At 45.5% G+C, this 20,374-nt stretch overlaps 1 protein-coding gene and 1 non-coding gene across 8 annotated transcripts in view; both read left to right on the top strand.

Moving 5' to 3' along the window:
- Window positions 1-20,374, top strand: part of elmo1 (engulfment and cell motility 1 (ced-12 homolog, C. elegans)) — a 351,678-nt gene that overhangs the window by 320,097 nt on the left and 11,207 nt on the right. For all 7 annotated transcript variants that reach the window (XM_085988968.1, XM_085988965.1, XM_085988967.1 and 4 more), the window contains 4 exons: window positions 3,654-3,817; window positions 8,593-8,705; window positions 17,809-17,916; window positions 18,791-18,873. In XM_085988968.1, the coding sequence (XP_085845094.1) occupies window positions 3,654-3,817; window positions 8,593-8,705; window positions 17,809-17,916; window positions 18,791-18,873 (468 nt within the window). The remainder of the gene's footprint in view (window positions 1-3,653; window positions 3,818-8,592; window positions 8,706-17,808; window positions 17,917-18,790; window positions 18,874-20,374) is intronic.
- LOC147117734 (U6 spliceosomal RNA) lies at window positions 17,191-17,292 on the top strand. The gene has a single exon (XR_015078570.1). It is a non-coding gene; the product is annotated as a U6 spliceosomal RNA (small nuclear RNA).

The raw sequence follows: 20,374 nt of genomic DNA, 5'->3' as shown, positions 1-20,374 counted from the left end.
GGTGGAGCAGGACCTGCCTCTGGGTATTTGGGAAATCCTGCAGTTACTGTTCAATGAGCTGAGCAACCTGGAAACATCCATCATCGGTCCCGCCAGGGGGATGTTCGAGCAATAAAATCAGATGTCATTTCTCTTCCAAAAAGAACACACATGCATTTCATAACAGAATGGAAATCAAGCAGGCAGTCAACTTTGCTCTGGAAACCACAGTAACTCATAGAAGATAGGAGCAGGAGTAGGCCCCTCGAGCCCTCAAGTTAGAGGAGCAGATTATAAAGACAGCAAAGTGGGCTTCAAGACAGATGATCATAGAATCATAGATTAGTACAGCACAGAAGAAGGCCATTCGGCCCATCAAGTCTATGCCAGCTCTTTCAAAGAGCTATGCAGTTAGTCCCACTACCATCACTGCTCTTTCCCCATACCCCTGCAATTTTTTCTCCTTCAAGTATTTATCCAATTCCCTTTTGAAGGCTGCTATTGAATTTGTATCCACCACCCTAGCAGACAGTGTATTCCAAATCCTAACCACTCATTGTGTAAAGTTTTTCCTCATGTCGCCTCTGATTCTTTTGCCAATCACCTTAAATCTGTGCCCTCTCGTTATCGACCCTTCAGTCAATGGAAACAGTTTCTCTTTATTTACTCTATCTAAACCCTTCATAATTCAAACACCTCTATCAAATCTCCTCTCAGCCTTCTCTGCTCCAAGGAGAACAACTCCAGCTTCTCTAGTCTATCCACGTAACTGTAATCCCTCATCTGTGGAACCATTCCAGTAAATCTCTTCTGTACCTCCTCCAAACCCTTCACGTCCTTCCTAAAGTGTGGTGCCCAGAATTGGACACAATACTGCAAGCTGAGATTTGAGTTACGAAATGAAGAATTCTATAACATAAAAGCAAAGACATTTGCGTGTCTTCAAATCCAGATAAGAGGATTTCACAAGATGAGTATGGGAGGGCAGAAAAATAGCTGCAGTTGCTATGTATAGTGACCTTGTAGAAGCATTCAAAAAGAACATGGGAACAATTTTAACCCTATTCGCCTGGCGGAAACTGGAGTTAAAATGCTCCGAGTTACTTACCTTCCCTGGAGCTGCCAAGATTCCCGCTGCCCGCGATTTTAATCTGATTCCCTGAGCAGCTGCCAAGTCATTTATAAATATTGTGAAAAGTTGCGGCCCCAGTACAGATTCCTGGGGGACATAACTAGTCACATCCTGCCAATTTGAGTATATACCCATTATCCCTACTCTTCTGTCTCCTACCTCCTAACCAGTTCCCTATCCAAGCCAATGGGTTGCCTCCAATTGCATGCACTCTCATATTTGTTAAGTCTCTTATGTGCAACCTTATCGAATGCCTTCTAGTAATCCATATAAATAACATCCGTAGACATTCCCTTATCTGCCACGTTAGTTATCTCTTCAAAAAAATGTAACTATGTTCATTAGACATGACTTACCCTTTACAAATCCATGCTGGCTCTCTGATCAGCTCATATTTGTCCAAGTGCTCACTCACTCTGTTCCTAATAATAGATTCTAGTAACTTCCCCACAACAGGCATTGGACTAATAGGCCTATGATTTCCTAGTTTATCTCTCCTACCGTTCTTAAATGGGTCTGAAATATCTAGTGCTATATACTTCCCAACACTGCAGGGAAGAGTGGGTGTCTAATACTGACCAGCTACTCTTCAGGTTATGCTGACACACAGAAAGATGGCTCCCACTGACACCCACCATTGGGGGAGAATCAAATAGCTGAGGCAGTTTTGCCTCAGGTTAACTATGATCTAGGAACACTCTCACTAGAAAGAACCTCAGTAAAGCTTTGACCAGGGAGCAGTTCTCTTTAGAGCCTCGATATGGGTAGTGAAGAAAGCCAGGATATTTAGAAATATACCAACACTACAAACGCGTAGTGGGTGCAGAGAGGAAGCAAATTTTGGTTGGTATCTTTGCAATATTACTGTATTCACATCATGTATGCTTTTAAATAATACGAGTTTATCACATTCAGAGTATCAAACTCTCTGCATGGCACTTTGAATCACTGAACAATTCGCATTTCCATAGCACATTTCATGTACAATGTTGGGCAGTGGACACTGAGCAGGAGAGAGAGGGGGTGGAATGGGACAAAAGCGCAGTTGAATAGAAGGACCTTAAGGAGCTTTCTGAAGGCAAGGAAGGAGGTGATCAGGCAGAAGTACTGAGGGAACAAGCTTCAGAGGATTGGGACATAGTACCTGAAAGTGGAGTGAAGTGAGTGGGGAATGAGAAGTACTGTACTTGCTAAGGGATTCCACTGTGAATTTAAGTGACTAGGCAATGTTGAGCACAAAATGCCAATGATAAAATATTTGTAGGAATTCTGTTGCATACGCATTGCAGTTTAAGCTGTTTCTTTAAATTCTTACTTAAGGGTAATACTTTACAGATTGCTTAAAATGGTGAGAGTACTGGAAACTAGTCGTGTCTGCCATCTTGGTACATAGAGGAAGGGGGGCTCGGAATATGAAAGAAAATAGCTTTCAAAATAAAGGAGGATGAGCAAACAATGGGGGTGGTAAATCTTGTCATTTCTTTTCCAGTGTTGTGACAAGGACTTTATTATATCGTAATAGTGGAAGTGTAAAATTTTTATATTCTGTTCCCTTGAAAATATGAATCTTTTGAGAGCATTTTGAGCTATATAATACTGTTGTCTACAAATCCTGTGAGAACTCTGCATTCCTCCAATTCTGGCTTCATGTGCAACCCTGACGTACTTCACCCCGTTGTTATTGGAGGCCGTTCCTTCAGCCGTCTAGGCCCTAAGCTCTGGAATTCCTCCCTAAACCTCTTTGCCTCGCTACCTCTCTCTCCTCCTCTCCACCTCTCCTCCTTTAATAGCCTCCTTAAAACCTACCTCTTTGACCAAGATTTTGATCACCTCTCCTAATGTCTCCTCCTTTTGCTCAGTGTCAATTTTTGTCTGATTATGCTCTTATTGACCTTATTTGAAGCACCTTGGGACCATTTACTACATTAAAGGTGCTATATAAGTACAAGTTGTTGTAAATACTGGTGGTTATCGATCTGTTACTGTTGGTAATGTAATTTGAGGTGATTAATCAAGAGTATCATGCAAGAAGCGTATTAATACATCATCAAAGTGCATTGGTATCAATGTACTGAACAAGCATAGTTTCAATACTGTGTTCTAAGCTTTGCAACTCGGAAACAGTACTTTGTGCACAATATAAAGATACAATCTATAAGTGTCATTAAGATGTATTTTGCCAATTACTGTCAAATTTATGGATTGACACCAATTAGGCCATGTTAATCATGCCAAGAACATAGCGAGCTACATCGTAGTGTCGAAAGTGATCTCAACACACAGGGAAAAAAATTGTAACTGCTGACCTGATTAGGGTATATCCCACATTTAGACTGCATGAGTTGGTCAGATTAACGTGTGTGTGCGCGCATCTGTACCTATACCTGCTCTTTGCGACTGCATTCGATTTTTGTAAACTGAAACGTTCTAAATTGTTAATGCAACACCTGGAGCCCCTGCTGCTTCAGAGCCACTGGATGAAGCGTGAGCAGATGATGAACTGACCAGAATTTGTCTGTTTTTATTTTGTCTTTCTCTTCAGGTGATGCAAGTTGTAAAGGAGCAGATAATGAGAGCACTGACCACCAAGCCTAACTCACTGGACCAGTTCAAGAGCAAATTGCAGAACTTGAGTTACACCGAGATCCTGAAAATCCGGCAGTCCGAGAGGATGAACCAGGAGGACTTCCAGTCTCGCCCAATCCTGTACGCACCCAACCCGTTCTAGTCTTTCTCGTCTTGATGCATGTCATTTCAGACTTTTAGGAGTGGTATGAGGTCAATTTACATAAACTTGGTCTGTATTCCCTTGAGTTTGGAAGGTTGCAGGGTGATCTAATCAAGGTTTTTAAATGATAAAGGGATTCGCTAGGCTAGATACAGAAAAACTATTTCCTCTGGTGAGGGAATCCAGAAGAAGAGGGCACAATTTTAAAATGAGAGCTAGGCCATTTGGGAGTGAAATCAGGAAGCACATCTAGGGTATTAGAAATCTGGAAAACTCTCCTCCAAGTAGGCAGTAGTTGTCGGGGGGGTGGTCAATTGAAATTTTCAAGACAGATCAATCGCTTTTTGTTAGGTAAGAGTATCGTGAGATATGGAGCTACGGCAGGCAAATGGAGTTCAGGTACAGATCGGCCATGATCTAATAAAATGGTGGAATAGGCTCGAGGGGCTGAATGGCCTACCCCTGTTCCTGTTCAGTAGATGGAAAAAAAGGACAAAAGTGGTTGATATAAATTATTGCCATAAGGTAAGTACGGATCATTTACTGTAAGGAAGAGCACCTGATTCTTTTTAGCCCAAATTTCTCCCCTCCTCTTGAAGGTGTTGGCTCTTGCGCACAGTTCCACATGTAGAGCCTTCTGTTATACCATCCAAATGCCCAAATCTCGTGTGATCCTATGTTGCGGGTTATTTGAGCGCGAGGGGCATCGCAACCGAATCTTATTCTCATCCCGATATCTAAATGTACATATTTTCCACTACTGCCATCATTAAGCATAGAGATCAAACATGGGACCTTTCTGCTCTGTGTGACTCAGTACTGTACCAAGCAGTGCAGTTGTCCACTACCCCTTCAGGGAGCAGTCAGTCCATTCATTGTACTTAACTGCCACATGAAAGGTCCCCTCTAAACCAATGCAATACAGTCACCATCACTTAAAATGTACATGTTTAAAATGGGCAGTCGCTTATATCGGCCAAAATGCGCTAACCATTAGCCATTTGCATTAATGCCAATTTCAAAGTTGCCGGTTATAGCGTTTTAAGTGCTCCGTTTACTTTGTGCAGAAACAGCTGTGTATATTCACTAGTTACATTTCATTCTACTGTGTATCTGAAATTCTAATACTAAACATCAGAAATTGAATTAAGTGATTTCTTCAAGACACTGTGGTTTTGCCGATTGTCTTCCCTCCATCATAAGGTCAGAAGTGGGGATGTTCGCTGATGACTGCACAGTGTTCAGTGCCTTTTGCAACTCCTCAGATAATGAAGCAGTCCGTGCCCACATGCAGCAAGACCTGGTCGACATTCAGGCTTGGGCTGATAAGTGACAAGTAACATTCGTGCCACACAAGTGCCAGGCAATGACCGTCTTCAACCAGAGAGAGTCTAGCCACCTCCCCTTGACATTCAATGGCATTACCATCGCTGAATCCCCAATCAACAACATCCTGGGAGTCACCATTGACCAGAAACTTAACTGGATCAGCCACATAAAAACTGTGTCTACAAGAGCAGGTCAGAGGCTGGGTATTCTGTGGCAAGTGTCTCACCACCTAACTCCCCAAAGCCTTTCTACAATCTACAAGGCACAAGTCAGGAGTGTGATGGAATTTCTCCGCTTGCTTGGATGAGTGGAGCTCCAACAACACTCAAGAAGGTTGACACCATCCAGGACAAAGCAGCCCACTTGATTGGCACCCCATCTACCACCTTAAACATTCACTCCCTCCACCACCGTGGCTGCAGTGTGTACCATCTACAAGATGCAGTGCAGCAACTCGCCAAGGCTTCTTCGGCAGCACCTCCCAAACCCGTGACCTCTACCACCTAGAAGAACAAGGCTGATTTGGAAATATATTGCCATTCCTTCATCGTCGCTGGGTCCAAATCCTGGAACTCCCTAACAGCACTGTGGAGTACCTTCACCACACGGACTGCAGCGGTTTAAGAAGTCAGCTCACCACCACCTTCTTGAGGGCAATTAGGGATGGGCAATAGGAAGGATGTGATTGTATTGGAGAGGGTGCAGAGGAGATTCACCAGGATGTTACCTGGGCTGGAGCGTTTCAGCTATGAAGAGAGACTGGACAGGCTGGGGTTGTTTTCCTTAGAGCAGAGAAGGCTGAGGGGGGACCTGATTGAGGTGTACAAAATTATGAGGGGCATAGATAGGGTAGACTGAAAATAACTTTTCCCCTTAGTAGAGGGGTCAATAACCAGGGGCATAGTTTCAAGGTAAGGGGCAGGAGGTTTAGAGGAGATTTGAGGAAAACCTTTTTCACCCAGAGGGTGGTTGGAATCTGGAACTCACTGCCTGAAAGGGTGGTAGAGGCAGGAACCCTCACAACATTCAAAAAGCATTAGATGAGCATTTGAAATGCCATAGCATACAAGGCTACGGACCAAGTGCTGGAAAATGGGATTAGAATAGATAGGGCTTGATGGCCAGCGCAGACACGATGGGCCGAAGGGCCTCTTTCTGTGCTGTATAACTCTATGATGACTCTATGACATGCTGGCCTTGCCAGTGACACCCACATCCCAGGAACTAATTTTTAAAAATTGCCTGAATTCAAATGCTTAGGCTTTGCCTTATTTAAAAAAAAGCCTCCCTTTAGAATTACACAGTATTGCCCAGGAGGTTCAGTGTATCGGATTTTAGATTACACAATACAAGAGATCAGGTACTGCAGGTCTGCACAACCGTATGTGGTACTGCAGGTCTGCACAACCGTATGTGCTTTGTGGATTATTTCAAACAGTAGATTTTAAATCTGAAGAGCTGGTGAAGATAGCATGGTCCCGCTCTGCGCTGCCTGCCACCTCCAGGATCTCGGCTGTCAGTTCAAACGTATAGTAGGGAAATCGTGATTGCGTGAACACGCCCGATATAAGCGGTGGGGACTGTACAGTGGCCAGACGTGGGATTTCATCCCTAGTTTTGCACGCAAGAAGTTCCAAGACTTGACCGCTTGATTCAAAGACGATAAACAGCCGGGCTTTTATTTCCATGGGTGGTGGGATTTGAAATTTCAACCACAAGATAAATCTTCCTTACCTGCTAATGGCTTGTCACAGTGAGAGAATAGCAGGTCTCCTACCTGGGAAATGACACGGAGAGAAATCAAAATCACTCTAAATAGGGGAGAGAAAAAGAATCAGAATGTTGCACCAAATGGATTTACCACATCGTAAATTAAACCTGTGTTTCTTAAAACCAGTATTTGCAAATGTGTTCAAATTAAGACCGTGAAGGTGTCAGGATTTATGTTGAATTGCTAGACATGAATCTACATTCTGGTTCGCATAGATTACTGTGTGGTAATAAATGTCAGCTTGAAACAGAGAAATACATTTTGTCACAGGGTCTCATTGATTGTTTTAAAAGGGATAACAAGTGGGATAATTGTAAGTAATTACCTGAGGAGTTCTGTTTGTTAGCACATTGAATAGTTATATTTAGTGTGCCTAAGAGCTCATCCAGAATTGTAACCCTTTCCTTAGGTCTACCTTCACATTCTTTAATTTATTTTTTAACTTTTGTTAAGAGGTGCAGGAGGTGAATTCATGTGCTCTTCACTTTAATGGATGTCAATGTGGGCGAATGAAACAATTTTTTTACTTTAAACAAGCAGTTCCAGTATCAAGTAGTCCCAGGTCAGGTACAGCACAGAGCCACAAGCAAAGTACAAGCTCCCTTTGCTCTGTTCCAACAATGTACCCAGGGACAGATTAACAGATCTCTATGGGACCTGTGCCTGAGGCCCCCAGTAAAACTCATCATAACTAGGGCTGCCAAACCTCCTGCAACTGAAGATACAAAACGTTTAATTAGCACCGAATAGAAAAGTTCTCAGTCTAGATTGTGGGAGAGCGACAGTTTTTGTTTCAATTTTAACCCCATACACTAACCACCCAACCCACCGTACACTCCCCCAACCCCTCCCCGTACGCCCTCCCCCACCCCTGTACGCTCTTTTCCCCCCCCCACCGTATGCTCTTCCCCCCGTATGCCTGTATGCTCCTCCCACCCCCCCCCCGCCACCAGTACGCTCTACCCACCCGGTACGCTCCCCCCCCCCCCCCCCAGGTACGCTGTTCCCCTTCCCCTCCCCCCCCCCCGGTACGCTCTCTCTCTCTCTCTCTTCCCACCCCCCCCCCCATACGCTCGTCCCCCCCCCCCCCGTACGCCCTTCCCCACCCCTGTACGCTCTTTCCCCCCCCCCCCCCGTATGCTCTTCCCCCCTGTACGCTCCTCGCTCCCTACCCCCCCCCCCCAGTACACTCTTACCCCCCCCCCCCCCCGGTACGCTCTTCCCCTTCCCCCCCCCGTACGCTCTTTCCCCCGCCCCCCCCCGTATGCTCTTCCCCCCTGTACGCTCTTCCCCCCCTGTACGCTCTCCCCCCCGTACGCTCGTTCCCCCCCCCCCGCGTACGCTCTTCCCCCCAGTACGCTCTACCCCCCCCCCCCCCCCCCCCGGTACGCTCTTCCCCCCCCACCCCGGTCCGCTCGGCCGCACCCCCACCCCCACCCCGTATGCTCGTCTGCCGCCCCCCCCCCCCGTACGCTTGACCGCCACCCCCCCCCCCCCCCCCCGGTACGCTCGTCCGCCCGCCCCCCACTCGTCCGGCCCCCGTACGCTCTTCTTCTCCCCTCCCACCCCCCACCCGTACTATACGCTCTTACTTCTCCCCCCCACAAACTCCTGCTTTGCTCCGTTTGTGACAATCGATTTCTCTGCCTGCAGTGAACTCAGGGAGAAGATTCAGCCAGAAATCCTGGAGTTGGTCAAACAGCAGCGGCTCAACCGACTTTGTGAAGGAACCTGCTTCAGGAAGATCAGCAGCCGCCGGCGACAAGGTACCACTGAGCAGACAGGATTCACCAAAACCTCCATCTGTACCATAATGAACACTTTAATTCTATACAAGTATTGGAAATGCAGACACTGTTCATTGACATCAGAATCAAACAGATCACTCGGAGTAGTTGCGTTCTCAATAATTGTTGGAATTTTTTGGGTCATTATTAATTCATACATTTTTAATAAGCTGCTCCTAAGTTACACAATATAGAGCTGTATGTAATTCCATAGTTATACGTATAATAACATTTTTATTTGTTCTCTGCCTGTGAGTGGCGTTGGTAAGGTTGGCATTTATTTTTTCGAGGGGCCGAATGGCCTACTCCTGCTCCTATCTTCTATGTTTCTATGTAAGGTTGACATTTATTGCCCATCCCTAGTTGCCCTGAGAAAGCGGTGGTGGACTTTCTTGAACTGTTGCAGACCTCCTGATGATGGTCCTGCCACAGTGAGGCTACATTGGGAATGCCTGGATTTTGACCCGGCAACTATAAAGGAACGACAATGGATGTTGCTCCCAATGTTAGATGTTAATGGACAGTCATAATGCATGTGCACAGGCTATTTGCTTTCATTGCACATGTATTAAACCCTGATGGCATAGTGTATTCATAGTGTATTGTGCCATGCCATATCACTGGAAGATGGGGGCTGCTGGTCTGTTCTCTCAAAGCAATGTTGCATACATTCCGTGGAACAGACTAACAACAACTTGCATTTATATAGTGCCTTTAACATCATAAAATGTCCCAAGGTGCTTCACAGGAGCGTAATCAGACAAAAATTGACACAGCGCCAAAGAAGGAGTTATTAGGACAGGAAGAGGTAAGTTTTAAGGTGTGCCTTAAAAGGGGAGCGAGCAGTGGAGAGGGTTAGGAAGAGGATTCCAGAGCTTAGGGTCGAGATGGCCGAAGGCACGACTGCCAGTGGAAGGGCGAAAGGAGTGGGTGATGCGTAAGAGGCCAGAGTTGGAGGAACGCAGCATTCTCGGAGGGTTGTAGGGCTGGAGGAGGTTACAGAGATAGGAAGGGGCGAAGCCATGGAGGGATTTGAGCACAAGCATGAAAATTTTAAAATCAAAGCATTACTGGGCCAGGAGCCAGTGTAGGCCAGCAAGCAGAGGGGTGATGGGTGAACGGGACTTGGTGCCAGTTAGGATATGAGCAACAGGGTTTTGGATGAGCTGAAGTTCATGGAATGTGGAAGATGGGAGGCCGGCCAGGAGAGCATTGGAATAGTCGAGTCTGGAGGTAACAAAAGAATGAAATTAGAGTTTCCGCAGCATGGATGGAGACGGGCAATATTACGGAGGTGGAAGTAGGCAGTCATGGTGATGGAGAGGATATGGGGTTAGAAGCTCAGCTTAGGATCAAATAGGACGCTGAGATTGCCAACAGTCTGGTTCAGCCTGAGAAAAGTGGCCAGGGAGGAGGATGGAATCGGTGGCGAGTGAACTGAGTTTAGGTGGGTGCCAAAGACAATGGCTTCAGTCTTCCCAATGTTTAATGGGAGGAAATTGTTGTATCCGTGTGTTAATAGAGACACTGAAGGCAGGAGTTGGTTTCACAGGTGTTTACTGAACAAAGTCTGGAGGTCAACTAACTGATACAACACAATATACAGGCTTATATAGCCCGAGTGGCCATTACCGGCATTACAGTACACAGGGGGCTCTTAAAAGGCACATACACTACAATTCCTCCCCTTTTAGCCAACCAGTACATAATATTTTAAGTAATCATTAATTACATGTTACAAGAACAATAATCTACACATTGCTGCAGTTAATCAATTATAAGTCAGTCTCTCTGGAGGCTTCCTGACTCGGTCCGGATAACGCCTCAGTGGTGTAGTAGTTTCTGGTGGTGTAGTAGGTTCTTTTGGCAAGGCTGATTCGGCTTGAATGCCAGTGTCGGGTTCATCTGCTTCCAGTATCACCGGATCGGAGGTAGATACTATGGGTATCTCTACTTCATCATTAGGCGTATAGAGTTGTGGTGTAGGTTGTTCCTTTTCGGATGACTCTATGATCTGGTCAGCATGGCGCCTTATTATGCTTTCTCCAATGTCCACGGTATACATCAGCGGTCCTAGTCGTGTGCAAATAGTTCCAGGCTGCCATTTCTCGGTACGGTAGTCCCGGGCCAAAACTTGTTGACCTATCTGGAATGTTCTAGTTGGCCTTTCATTCATGCCTTGAAATTACCGGTTCTCCACGTCCCTTCTGATGTTTGGCTTGATCAAATCCAGCCAGCATCTTAGGCTTCTATTGAAGAACATCATGGCGGGAGTTTGGTTTGTAACCATATGTGTTGCATTCCTGTATGCAAACAAGAAGTTATCCACCTTGTGCTGAAGTTTTATGTCTTCATTACCCATGGCCTTTATGGCCTTCTTGAAGGTCTGGACAAACCTTTCAGCCAATCCATTGGTGGCGGGATGGTATGGGGCGGACGTGTAGTGCTTAACCCCATTGTTTTTTTAAGAACTTCCTGAATTCTTCGGACACAAATTGCGGTCCATTATCAGAACAGATCTGTTCAGGCAGCCCATTCCTGGCAAATATGGTCCTTAATACTGTGATGGTTTTTTCCGTGGTGGTGGAGGACATCTTTATTACCTCCGGCCACTTGGAGTGTGCATCGACCGCGATTAAGAACATTGAGTCCATAAATGGACCAGCAAAGTCGATGTGTACCCTTTGCCATGGAGATGAGGGCCACTCCCATGGATGTAGAGGGGCTTGTGGTGGAGCGTTTTGGACCTTCTGGCATCCTAGGCAGCTCTTGGTCATTTCTTCGATGTCTCCATCGATACCTGGCCACCATACAAACGCCCTGGCTAGGTTCTTCATTTTCACTCCACCCAGATGCCCCTCGTGAAGCTCCTTTAGCACTTTATCCTGGAGTTTGGGTGGAATCACCACTCTGGATCCACACATCAAGGTTCCTCGGCACACTGACAGCTGTTCTCTTCTTTGCGAGAATGCTGGCAACAGTGGTTCGCCATGTGCTGGCCATCCCTTCACTGTTAAATCGTAGACTCGTGAGAGAGTCGGGTCATTTCTCGTTTCCTTTTCAATGGCAGAATTTGTTATTGGTAGACATTCCACTATGGTAGAGTGGAACATCTCCACTGGGTCTACTGTAGGTGCCTCTTCTACCGTTGGCAACGGTAGGCGCGATAAACCGTCAGCATTCCCATGCTGTTTTGATCCTTTGTATTCTATGTCATATTGGTGTGCCCCTAGAAAAAGGGACCACCTCTGTAGCCTTTGCGCTGTCATAATGGGAACACCCTTTTTAGGGTTGAATATGGAGACGAGGGGTTGATGGTCAGTCAACAAGGTAAATTTTTGTCCGTGTAGGTAATGGTTGAATTTCTTCACTCCCCATACCAGGCTGAGTGCTTCCATGTCGATCTGGGCATAGTTACGCTCAGCTGAGTTCAATGAGCGTGACGCAAAAGCTATCGGCCGCTCAGAGCCATCAGGGAATCTATGCGATAATACCGCTCCTACGCCGTAAGGGGATGCATCGCACGCCAGTCTGATTGGCAGTGATGGGTTGTAATGAGCCAAAACTTCCTTGGATGTGATTAAGTCTTTGCATTTATGGAAGGCACGTTTACAGTCTTCGCTCCATTTCTAAATTACTCCTGTTTGTAGCAGTTCATTAAGAGGGTGCAGAAGAGTTGATAAGTTCGGTAAAAATTTATGATAGTAATTTATCAATCCCAGGAACGACCTTAATTGTGAGACATTTTCAGGTGCTGGGGCTTTTATGACCGCTTCAATTTTTTCAGGTGATTTATGCAACCCTTCCTTGTTAATTATGTGGCCACAATATGATATTTGTTTCTGGAAAAATTCGCACTTGGGGCGATTTGCTCGTGGGCCCCGTTCTCTCAGCCTAGTGAGCACCTGCTCCAAATTGGCACGGTGCTCGTTGTCGTTTTCTCCTGTTACAAGGATGTCGTCTAGGTAGCATTGAGTCCCCGGAATCCCTTGGAGGACTTGCTCCATAGCTCTTTGCCAGATAGCTGGAGCTGATGCTACTCCGAAAACCAGTCGATTGTACTGGTACAGGCCTTTGTGTGTATTTATCGTGAGATACTTTTTAGAGGCCTCTTCAACCTCCATCTGTAGATATGCCTGTGCTAAGTCAATTTTGGTGAAACGTTTCCCTCCGGATAGTGAGGCGAAAATATCTTCTATCCTCGGAAGAGGATACTGTACCGTGTGAAGGACCGGGTTGAAGTCACCTTGAAGTCTCCACAGATGCAAATTTTTCTCTGTTCTTCAGATTTATCATTACTCAACGTTTTCTTCATGACCGGGACGATGGGTGTTGCCCACTCGCTCCAATCTATCTTGGATAATACGCCTGCCTTCTCCAAATTCTCCAGCTCTGCCTCGACTGCTGGACGAATTGCGTATGGCACCGGCCTTGCCTTAAAAAACTTGGGAATTGCAGCATCTTCCACTTTTATTGAGGCGGTGATGCCTTGCAAGGTTCCTAGTTTCTCTTGAAACACTTCCTTGGCGTTGGCCAAGATGTCTTTTAATCGTTCAGGTATGACGTCATCATCATTTTTTTTCTTACTGGTCACCGTCAGTGCCTGAATGGAGTGCCAGTCTAAACGTATCTTCCTGATCCATTCACGTCCCAACAGCGGTGGACCACCATCTTGTAGAACGTATAAATACAACTTCTCTATTTCCTTGCCGTTGTATACAACAGGCACCCTTATTTTTCTTTTGGGGTATACTTTCTGCCCCGTATATGTTTTCAAGATAATGGATGTGTCTTTCAAAGGTATATGCGGAAATAGCCGCTCGTAATCCCGTCAATTTATGACGGTCAGAGCTGATCCTGTATCTAGCTCCATTTGAACTGGGGACCCCGCTGTCGTGAGGGTAACCCAAATGGTCTGGGAATCTTCTTTGGCAATTACATTATGTAATTTGAGACAGCTTAGTCTCTTGTTTCCGGAGTCGCTATCACCCTTCTGGTCTTCGGAGCTACTGTCCGTCATTTGTACTTTTCTGTACTTTTCCTTATTGATTTTTTTTCCTGTCCGTGGATTTTTTTGTCCAGATCGGCATACACGTGCAATGTGTCCAATCTTTCCGCATTGCCTGCATGCTTTGTCCTTGAACCAGCAGTCCTTCTGGTCATGGGTTGTTCTGCCGCAGCGATAACATCTTTCAAATCCCCGTGTCATTTCATGGGTGCAGTATTCCTGTGGCTTTTGCTGTATCTCTGCAGCTCCTCTTGCGGCTGCTTCGTATGATACAGCCATACTGAAAGCCTTGTCCAGTGTCAAATCTTTCTCAGAAAGCAGCCTTTTCTGTGTTCTTTCACTTAGGAGACCGCAGACGAATTTGTCTCGAAGAGAATCTGCCAGTCCTGCCCCGAATTGGCAGTGCTTTGATAGCTTTCTTAATTCGGTGAGGTAATCAGCGTTACTTTCATTCTTGTGCTGATTCCTCTTGAAGAATTTGAATCGTTCCGCTATCAGCAGCGGTGTTGGGTTTAAGTGCTCCTGTAGTGTATCAACAATCTCCTTAAAATTCTTGTCCTTTGGTTTGGCTGGAGTGATTAAGTTTCGTAACAGCCCGTATGTCTTTGCGCCCATTAGATTTAGAAGTACTGATGCCTTTTTATCATTTTCTATTCCATTTGCTGTGCAATATACCTCCACTCTTTCCACATATGTGGTCCAATCCTCTATATCGTTATCGAAAGCATCAATATTGCCAGCCTTAGGCATCCTGGGAAAAAAAAATGGCGATTCCCGCGCTTTCCTTTCTTCCCTGCAGAAAAAAAAATGGCGCTTTCCCGCCGCTGCTGCTGCTGACAACGCTGTTTCCCGCGGTTTTTTTATTTACAGGTGGAGACTCGTTCCCGCCGGACTCTCTGGGACTTTTTCCCCCCCTCTGCTTGGTCCGAACGCCGACCTGCTTTGCAGTGTCGGCCGTCTCCCGAGTGCTCCCCCCCTCTGTTTCTGTTTGCCTCCGCCTTCGCTGCTCGGCCTCGCTGCAGAGTCAGCCGATGGAGCCCCAGCCCGCCGCCCAGGAAGGATTATTGCAGTACATGCCACCAGCTCGGCTAGCTGGTGAAACCACAGTTTTTTTTTTTTTCTTGCTTTTCTTCGACTTTGGACGCCTGAGGAATCGGTGTCCTTGAGGTGCTGCCGAATTGCAGGTAAGTCCGTTTCCAATTCGTCGCCACTGTTGTATCCGTGTGTTAATAGAGACACTGAAGGCAGGAGTTGGTTTCACAGGTGTTTACTGAACAAAGTCTGGAGGTCAACTAACTGATACAACACAATATACAGGCTTATATAGCCCGAGTGGCCATTACCGGCATTACAGTACACAGGGGGCTCTTAAAGGCACATACACTACAGAAATTTTGGCTCATCCATAACTGGACATCGGACAAGGAGTCTGACCACATAAAGGTAGTGGAGGGATCGAGAGAGGTGGTGGTGAGGGTAGAGCTGGGTATCCTCAGTGTACATAGAATCGTAGAATCATAGAATAGCACAGCACAGAAGGAGGCAATTCGACCCATCGAGTCTGCACCAGCTCTTTCGAAGAGCACTCCAGTTAGTCCCACTCCTCCGCTCTTCCCCATATCCCTGCAATTTTTTCTCCTTCAATTTTTTATCCAGTTCCACTTTGAAGTCTATTATTGAATCTGTACCCACCACCCTAACGGGCAGTGCATTCCAAATCCTAACCACTCGTTGCATAAAAAGTTTTTCCTCCTGTCGCCTCTGGTTCATTTGCCAATAACCTTAAATCTCTCGTTATCAACCCTTCAGCCATTGGAAACAATTTCTATTTTTTTTACTCTATCTAAATCCTCTATCAAATCTCCTCTTAGCCTTCTCTGCTCCAAGGAGAACAACTCCAGCTTCTCTAGTCTGTCCATGTAACTAATCCCTCATCCATGAAACTATTCTAGTAATTCTCTTCTTTCCCCTCTCTTCACTTCCTTCCTAAAGTGTGATGCCCAGAATTGGACTCAATACTCCAGCTGGGGCCGAACTAGTGTTTTATAAAGGTTTAGCATAACATCCTGGCTGTTGTACTCCTATGCCTCTATTTATAAAGCCCAGGATCCCATATGCTTTATTAACATGTGGAACCTGACGTCATAATCTTCAGTTGATGTCTCCGAGGGGCAGCACGTGGCTGAACAATAGGAGGGAGACAAGAATAGATCCTTGTGGGACTCCAGAGGAAACGGTGCGCGAGCTGGGAAGAGAAGTGGTTGTATGTGATGCTTTGGCTACGACTGGATAGATAAGAATGGAGGCAGGCGAGGGGTGTCCCACTCAGCTGGACAACGGAGGAAAGATATTGGAGGAGGATGATGTGGTCAACCGTGTCGGAGGCTGCAGACAGGTTGGGAAGGATGAGGAGGGATAGTGCAATGCAGTCACAGTCACATAGGATGTCATTTGTGACTTTGATTAGGGCCGTTTCATTGCTGTGATAGAACCTGATCGTTGAGAGTCAAACAGGGATTTGCAGAAAAGATGGGCACAGATTTAGGAGGCGACAACAGGTTCAAGGACTTAAGAACATTAAAATTCTAGTGTGTACATCACCATCCTTTCAAATTGGACAACTTTGGGTCTTTTTGAAAGGAAGTGAAATAGACTGGAATTGGGTTTGATACTGAACCATAATTTGTTTGTTCTGCCGGAATTCACATAACCATTCGGGTGCAAAACCTCTTCCGTCAACCTTGTCAACATTCAAGCCTTGCGATTGTGTCCAAGCATGAAGTCAATGCTGTGGTGGTTGAAAACGGTGTGAAATTATAGACAGGAAACTTTCGTTTAAACGGAGGTTAAATGTCCGGAACGCTCTATCCACCGGCAAAATTCAGGAGTCGGTTCAGATAAGTTTTTTTACTTTTCGTTGCTTTTTTTCTCCAGTCGTGGCTCTGCAAGCGTCTAGCTGAAGCTGTTGCTTAGCTACAGAGACGCTTGCAAGCTGCGCCGACTGTTTTGAAGCTGTTGCTAAGCAACAGGGTTTGTTGCTTCAGACGGAGCTCAGAAGCTCCGTATGTTTTAACGTTAGTGCTCGTTTCTCCAGCAGTGTTGATCGACCAGCACCAGCTCGGTCCCGTCAGTGCCGGATACCAGAAAGTTTCCTGTAGTGTACTGTAGACTCTCTGCAGTAGCAGGGAGACATGAGCAGTCCATATTGAGAATGTAAATCTTGCTGCTGTTAGTTTTGATGCCAGTGTTTGAAGGCAAGATTCAAAGCCGCAGAAATGTGTTGGATGTCAATGATTTATCTCCTCCAATTAAACTTCAGATCCTTTTTGAGCAGTGAGGAGCTTTTGTTGCACTCGTTGGTGATTCTACATTCTCTGCCTCTTGGTTTTGAAGGGTTTCTTTACATCAATAAAATACAATGAAAACCTGATGCCATCATCAGAACAGAGTGAATTTGCTCGCTTTGGCTGCGCATATGCTAAAATTGGAACGATACAAAGAAGGTTAACATGGCCACTACGCAAGGAAATTCATGAAAGAGAAAGGCAGAAGCCACAAAGCTTCTGTTACATGATCATTTAAGGCTTTGCATTGCATTTACATTATATTTTCATGTATTAAAGCCTCTTCGGATGTTTTACTACATTAAGGGTGCTATATGAATGCAAGCTCTTGTATTGTTTAAATGGTATGCAATATACATGGTTCAGTATAGACTGGCAGGGGAGGAACCTTAGGAAGTAGCTTATAGCTGACACACTGGGTCTGAGTGAGCGGGATGGGTGTCCTGCTATCGCTACCTCTTGGTTTTTGTGCACCAATTCCATAATGTAATGAGATCCACAGATAGTTGGGTTGGAGTGTCAGTGCCAGGTAGCAAGGGCAGCGTGACAAGAATGGCCAATCAGATTTTGGAAGGTTTCCTTTGATTCAATGGATCCGCGACTATGTTTGGACTGGGCCGAGGTGTTATCCGCTTTTTAAAAAAAATTATATATTTTGCACAAGTGTTTATACTCGAAACAGTGAGTTCACAAACTAATAAATTAAGTGACCAAATTTTTTATTTTACAGACAAATTCTGGTATTGTCGCCTTTCACCAAACCACAAGGTCCTGCACTATGGAGACCTGGAGGAGAACCCTCAGGGAGAGGTGCCACACGAATCTTTGCAGGACAAGCGTAAGTGGCCTCAGTAACTGAATAACATAAACTATCACAGAGCACTCAGCATCTTGCATGCCTTTCTGTGCACGTGATGACCACAGGCAGCATCCTCTCTATAGACAATGGTGACGAGGCTGAATGTTCTTTCATTGCACCTGAGCTAAATTGCTTTGCCTCGCAAAAGTAATTTGGCAGCACGCAGACCTCCCTTCCCCCTCCCCACCCCGCCACCCCTCCAACGGTATTTGTGGAGTGTGAGGAGACCGCATTAACACAACACCACAGCAAACCTGCTTCGACCTTGTGCCATCAATAGAGCCATCATGGATCTGATGCTACACCGGAATTCATGTATAATTGAATCAAGCTTTTAAAAAGATGTTGCGTAGCTACTTTTAGTGGCAAATTTGGTTCGTTCATTTATTTTTCCAGAGAGCAACTGTGACCAGGGAGAAATCTGCTGTGCATTTCCCAGGCAGCGCTACACACCTTAACAATTTTCATCTGTCAATCCAGAAAATTATGGGCTGTGCATGCTCGATCTCCCGCTATGTGCTCGTAATTGGTGAGGCTAAGAGCGTGCGTGCGAAGGGTGTAATTTTACCCCATCGTCCTTTTTAAATTGTTTTAAACCATTCTGTCACTAAATACATCTCAAAAAAGCGCAGGCTTAGAAGATGAACTGTACTTCTCAATACAATACTGTATTGTAACTATGTTGATATGGTGAGATGAAGTAAGGTGGGAGGAGGCTCGTGTGGAGTATCAACTCCGGCATACACCTGTTGGGTCGAATGGCCTGTTTCTGTGCTGTAAATAGTATCTAATACTATGTATCGTGGTGTCAGAAGCAGCATCTGTGTCTTAAAATAGTTTCTTTCTTTAACAGTACCAGTGGCTGATATCAAAGCTGTCGTGACAGGGAAGGATTGTCCACATATGAAGGAAAAGGGTGCCCTTAAACAAAATAAGGTAACCATTCACTGCAAACTTCAAAAAGATTCCCTTTTATTTTAAGATAAATTTTTTGAACTACAGCAGCATTAAATAAACACAAGAAAACATGTGCAGGAGTATTACAAGAGAAATGCATGTCTTTTGGATGCGACATTAAACCAAAGCCCCATCAGCCCTCTCAGGTGGACATCAAAGATTCCACTGTACTATTCGAATGAAGCAGGGGCGTTCTGGGGTTTCCTGGCCTACACTTATCCCTCAGCCAACACCTAAAACAGATGATATGGTAATTTATTTCATTGCTGTTTGTGGGACCTTGCTGTGCGCAACTTGGCTGTCGCGATTCCTACCTTACAACAGTGACTGCACTTCAAAAGTACTTCATTAGCTATAAAGTGCTTTGGGACACCCTGAGGTCGTGAAAGGCACTATATAAAATACAAGTCTTTCTTTAATATTTGTCATATCCACTACGTGCCGCATATAAAAACTTACTTTTAGTTTGCAGATGGTGCACTTTATTTTCCTGTCTAACGTATTTAGAACCACTGATTTAATGACTATCGGTCAGATTCGATTATTATGGAATACTTGGATTTAGCAGGTGTTTCATGAATCTAATTCTTTCTATTTTTCCACGAATGCCTCAAATCAGTGGACTTGAATAGCATAATTTTTTTTACAAAAACATCACAAAATAAACAGAAGTAGGAAGGTGGGGTGGAGGGGGGAAGATGTTAACCACCATACTTTTTGACTTTTTTGCCTTTGGGGTTCTGATGCTGAATCCCTCGTTCCAGGCATTAATCCATTATGGTTTTACTCATTAAGACCTGTGGGAGTTCAAGGGCATTGGAAACAAACCGGAACTTATTGCTCCTCTGCTAAGTGCGTACATTTAGATTTCCACACTAATGAATATTAACGTAATATTAATGAGCAGGTCAGAGGCTAGGTATTCTGCGGCGAGTGTCTCACCACCTGACTCCCCAAAGCCTTTCCACCATCTACAAGGCACAAGTCAGGAGTATGATGGAATATTCTCCATTTGCCTGGATGAGTGCAGCTCCAACAACACTCGAAGTTCAACACCATCCAGGACAAAGCAGCCCGCTTGATTGGCACCCCATCCACCACCTTAAACATTCACTCCCTCCACCACCAGCGTACCGTGGCTGCAGTGTGTACCTAATCTACAAGATGCACTGCAGCAACTCGCCAAGGCTTCTTCGGCAGCACCTCCCAAACCCACAAACTCTTCCACCTAGAAGGACTTGGGCAGCAGGCGCATGGGAACACCACCACCTCTAAGTTCCCCTCCAAGTCACACACCATCCTGACTTAGAAATATATCGCCGATCCTTCATCGTCACTGGGTCAAAATCCTGAAACTCCCTCCCTAACAGCACTGTGAGAGTACCATCACCACACGGACTGCAGCGGTTCAAGAAGGCGGTTCACCACCACCTTCTCAAGGGTAACTAGGGATGGGCAATAAATGCTGGCATTGCCAGCG

Source organism: Somniosus microcephalus, chromosome 5 (assembly GCF_052327205.1).
Source record: "Somniosus microcephalus isolate GS21.2 chromosome 5, FLI_Smic_1.0, whole genome shotgun sequence".
NCBI lineage: Eukaryota > Metazoa > Chordata > Chondrichthyes > Squaliformes > Somniosidae > Somniosus > Somniosus microcephalus.
The sequence above is the reverse complement of the archived record's forward strand: the minus strand, read 5'-3'. Positions and strand labels throughout refer to the sequence as shown.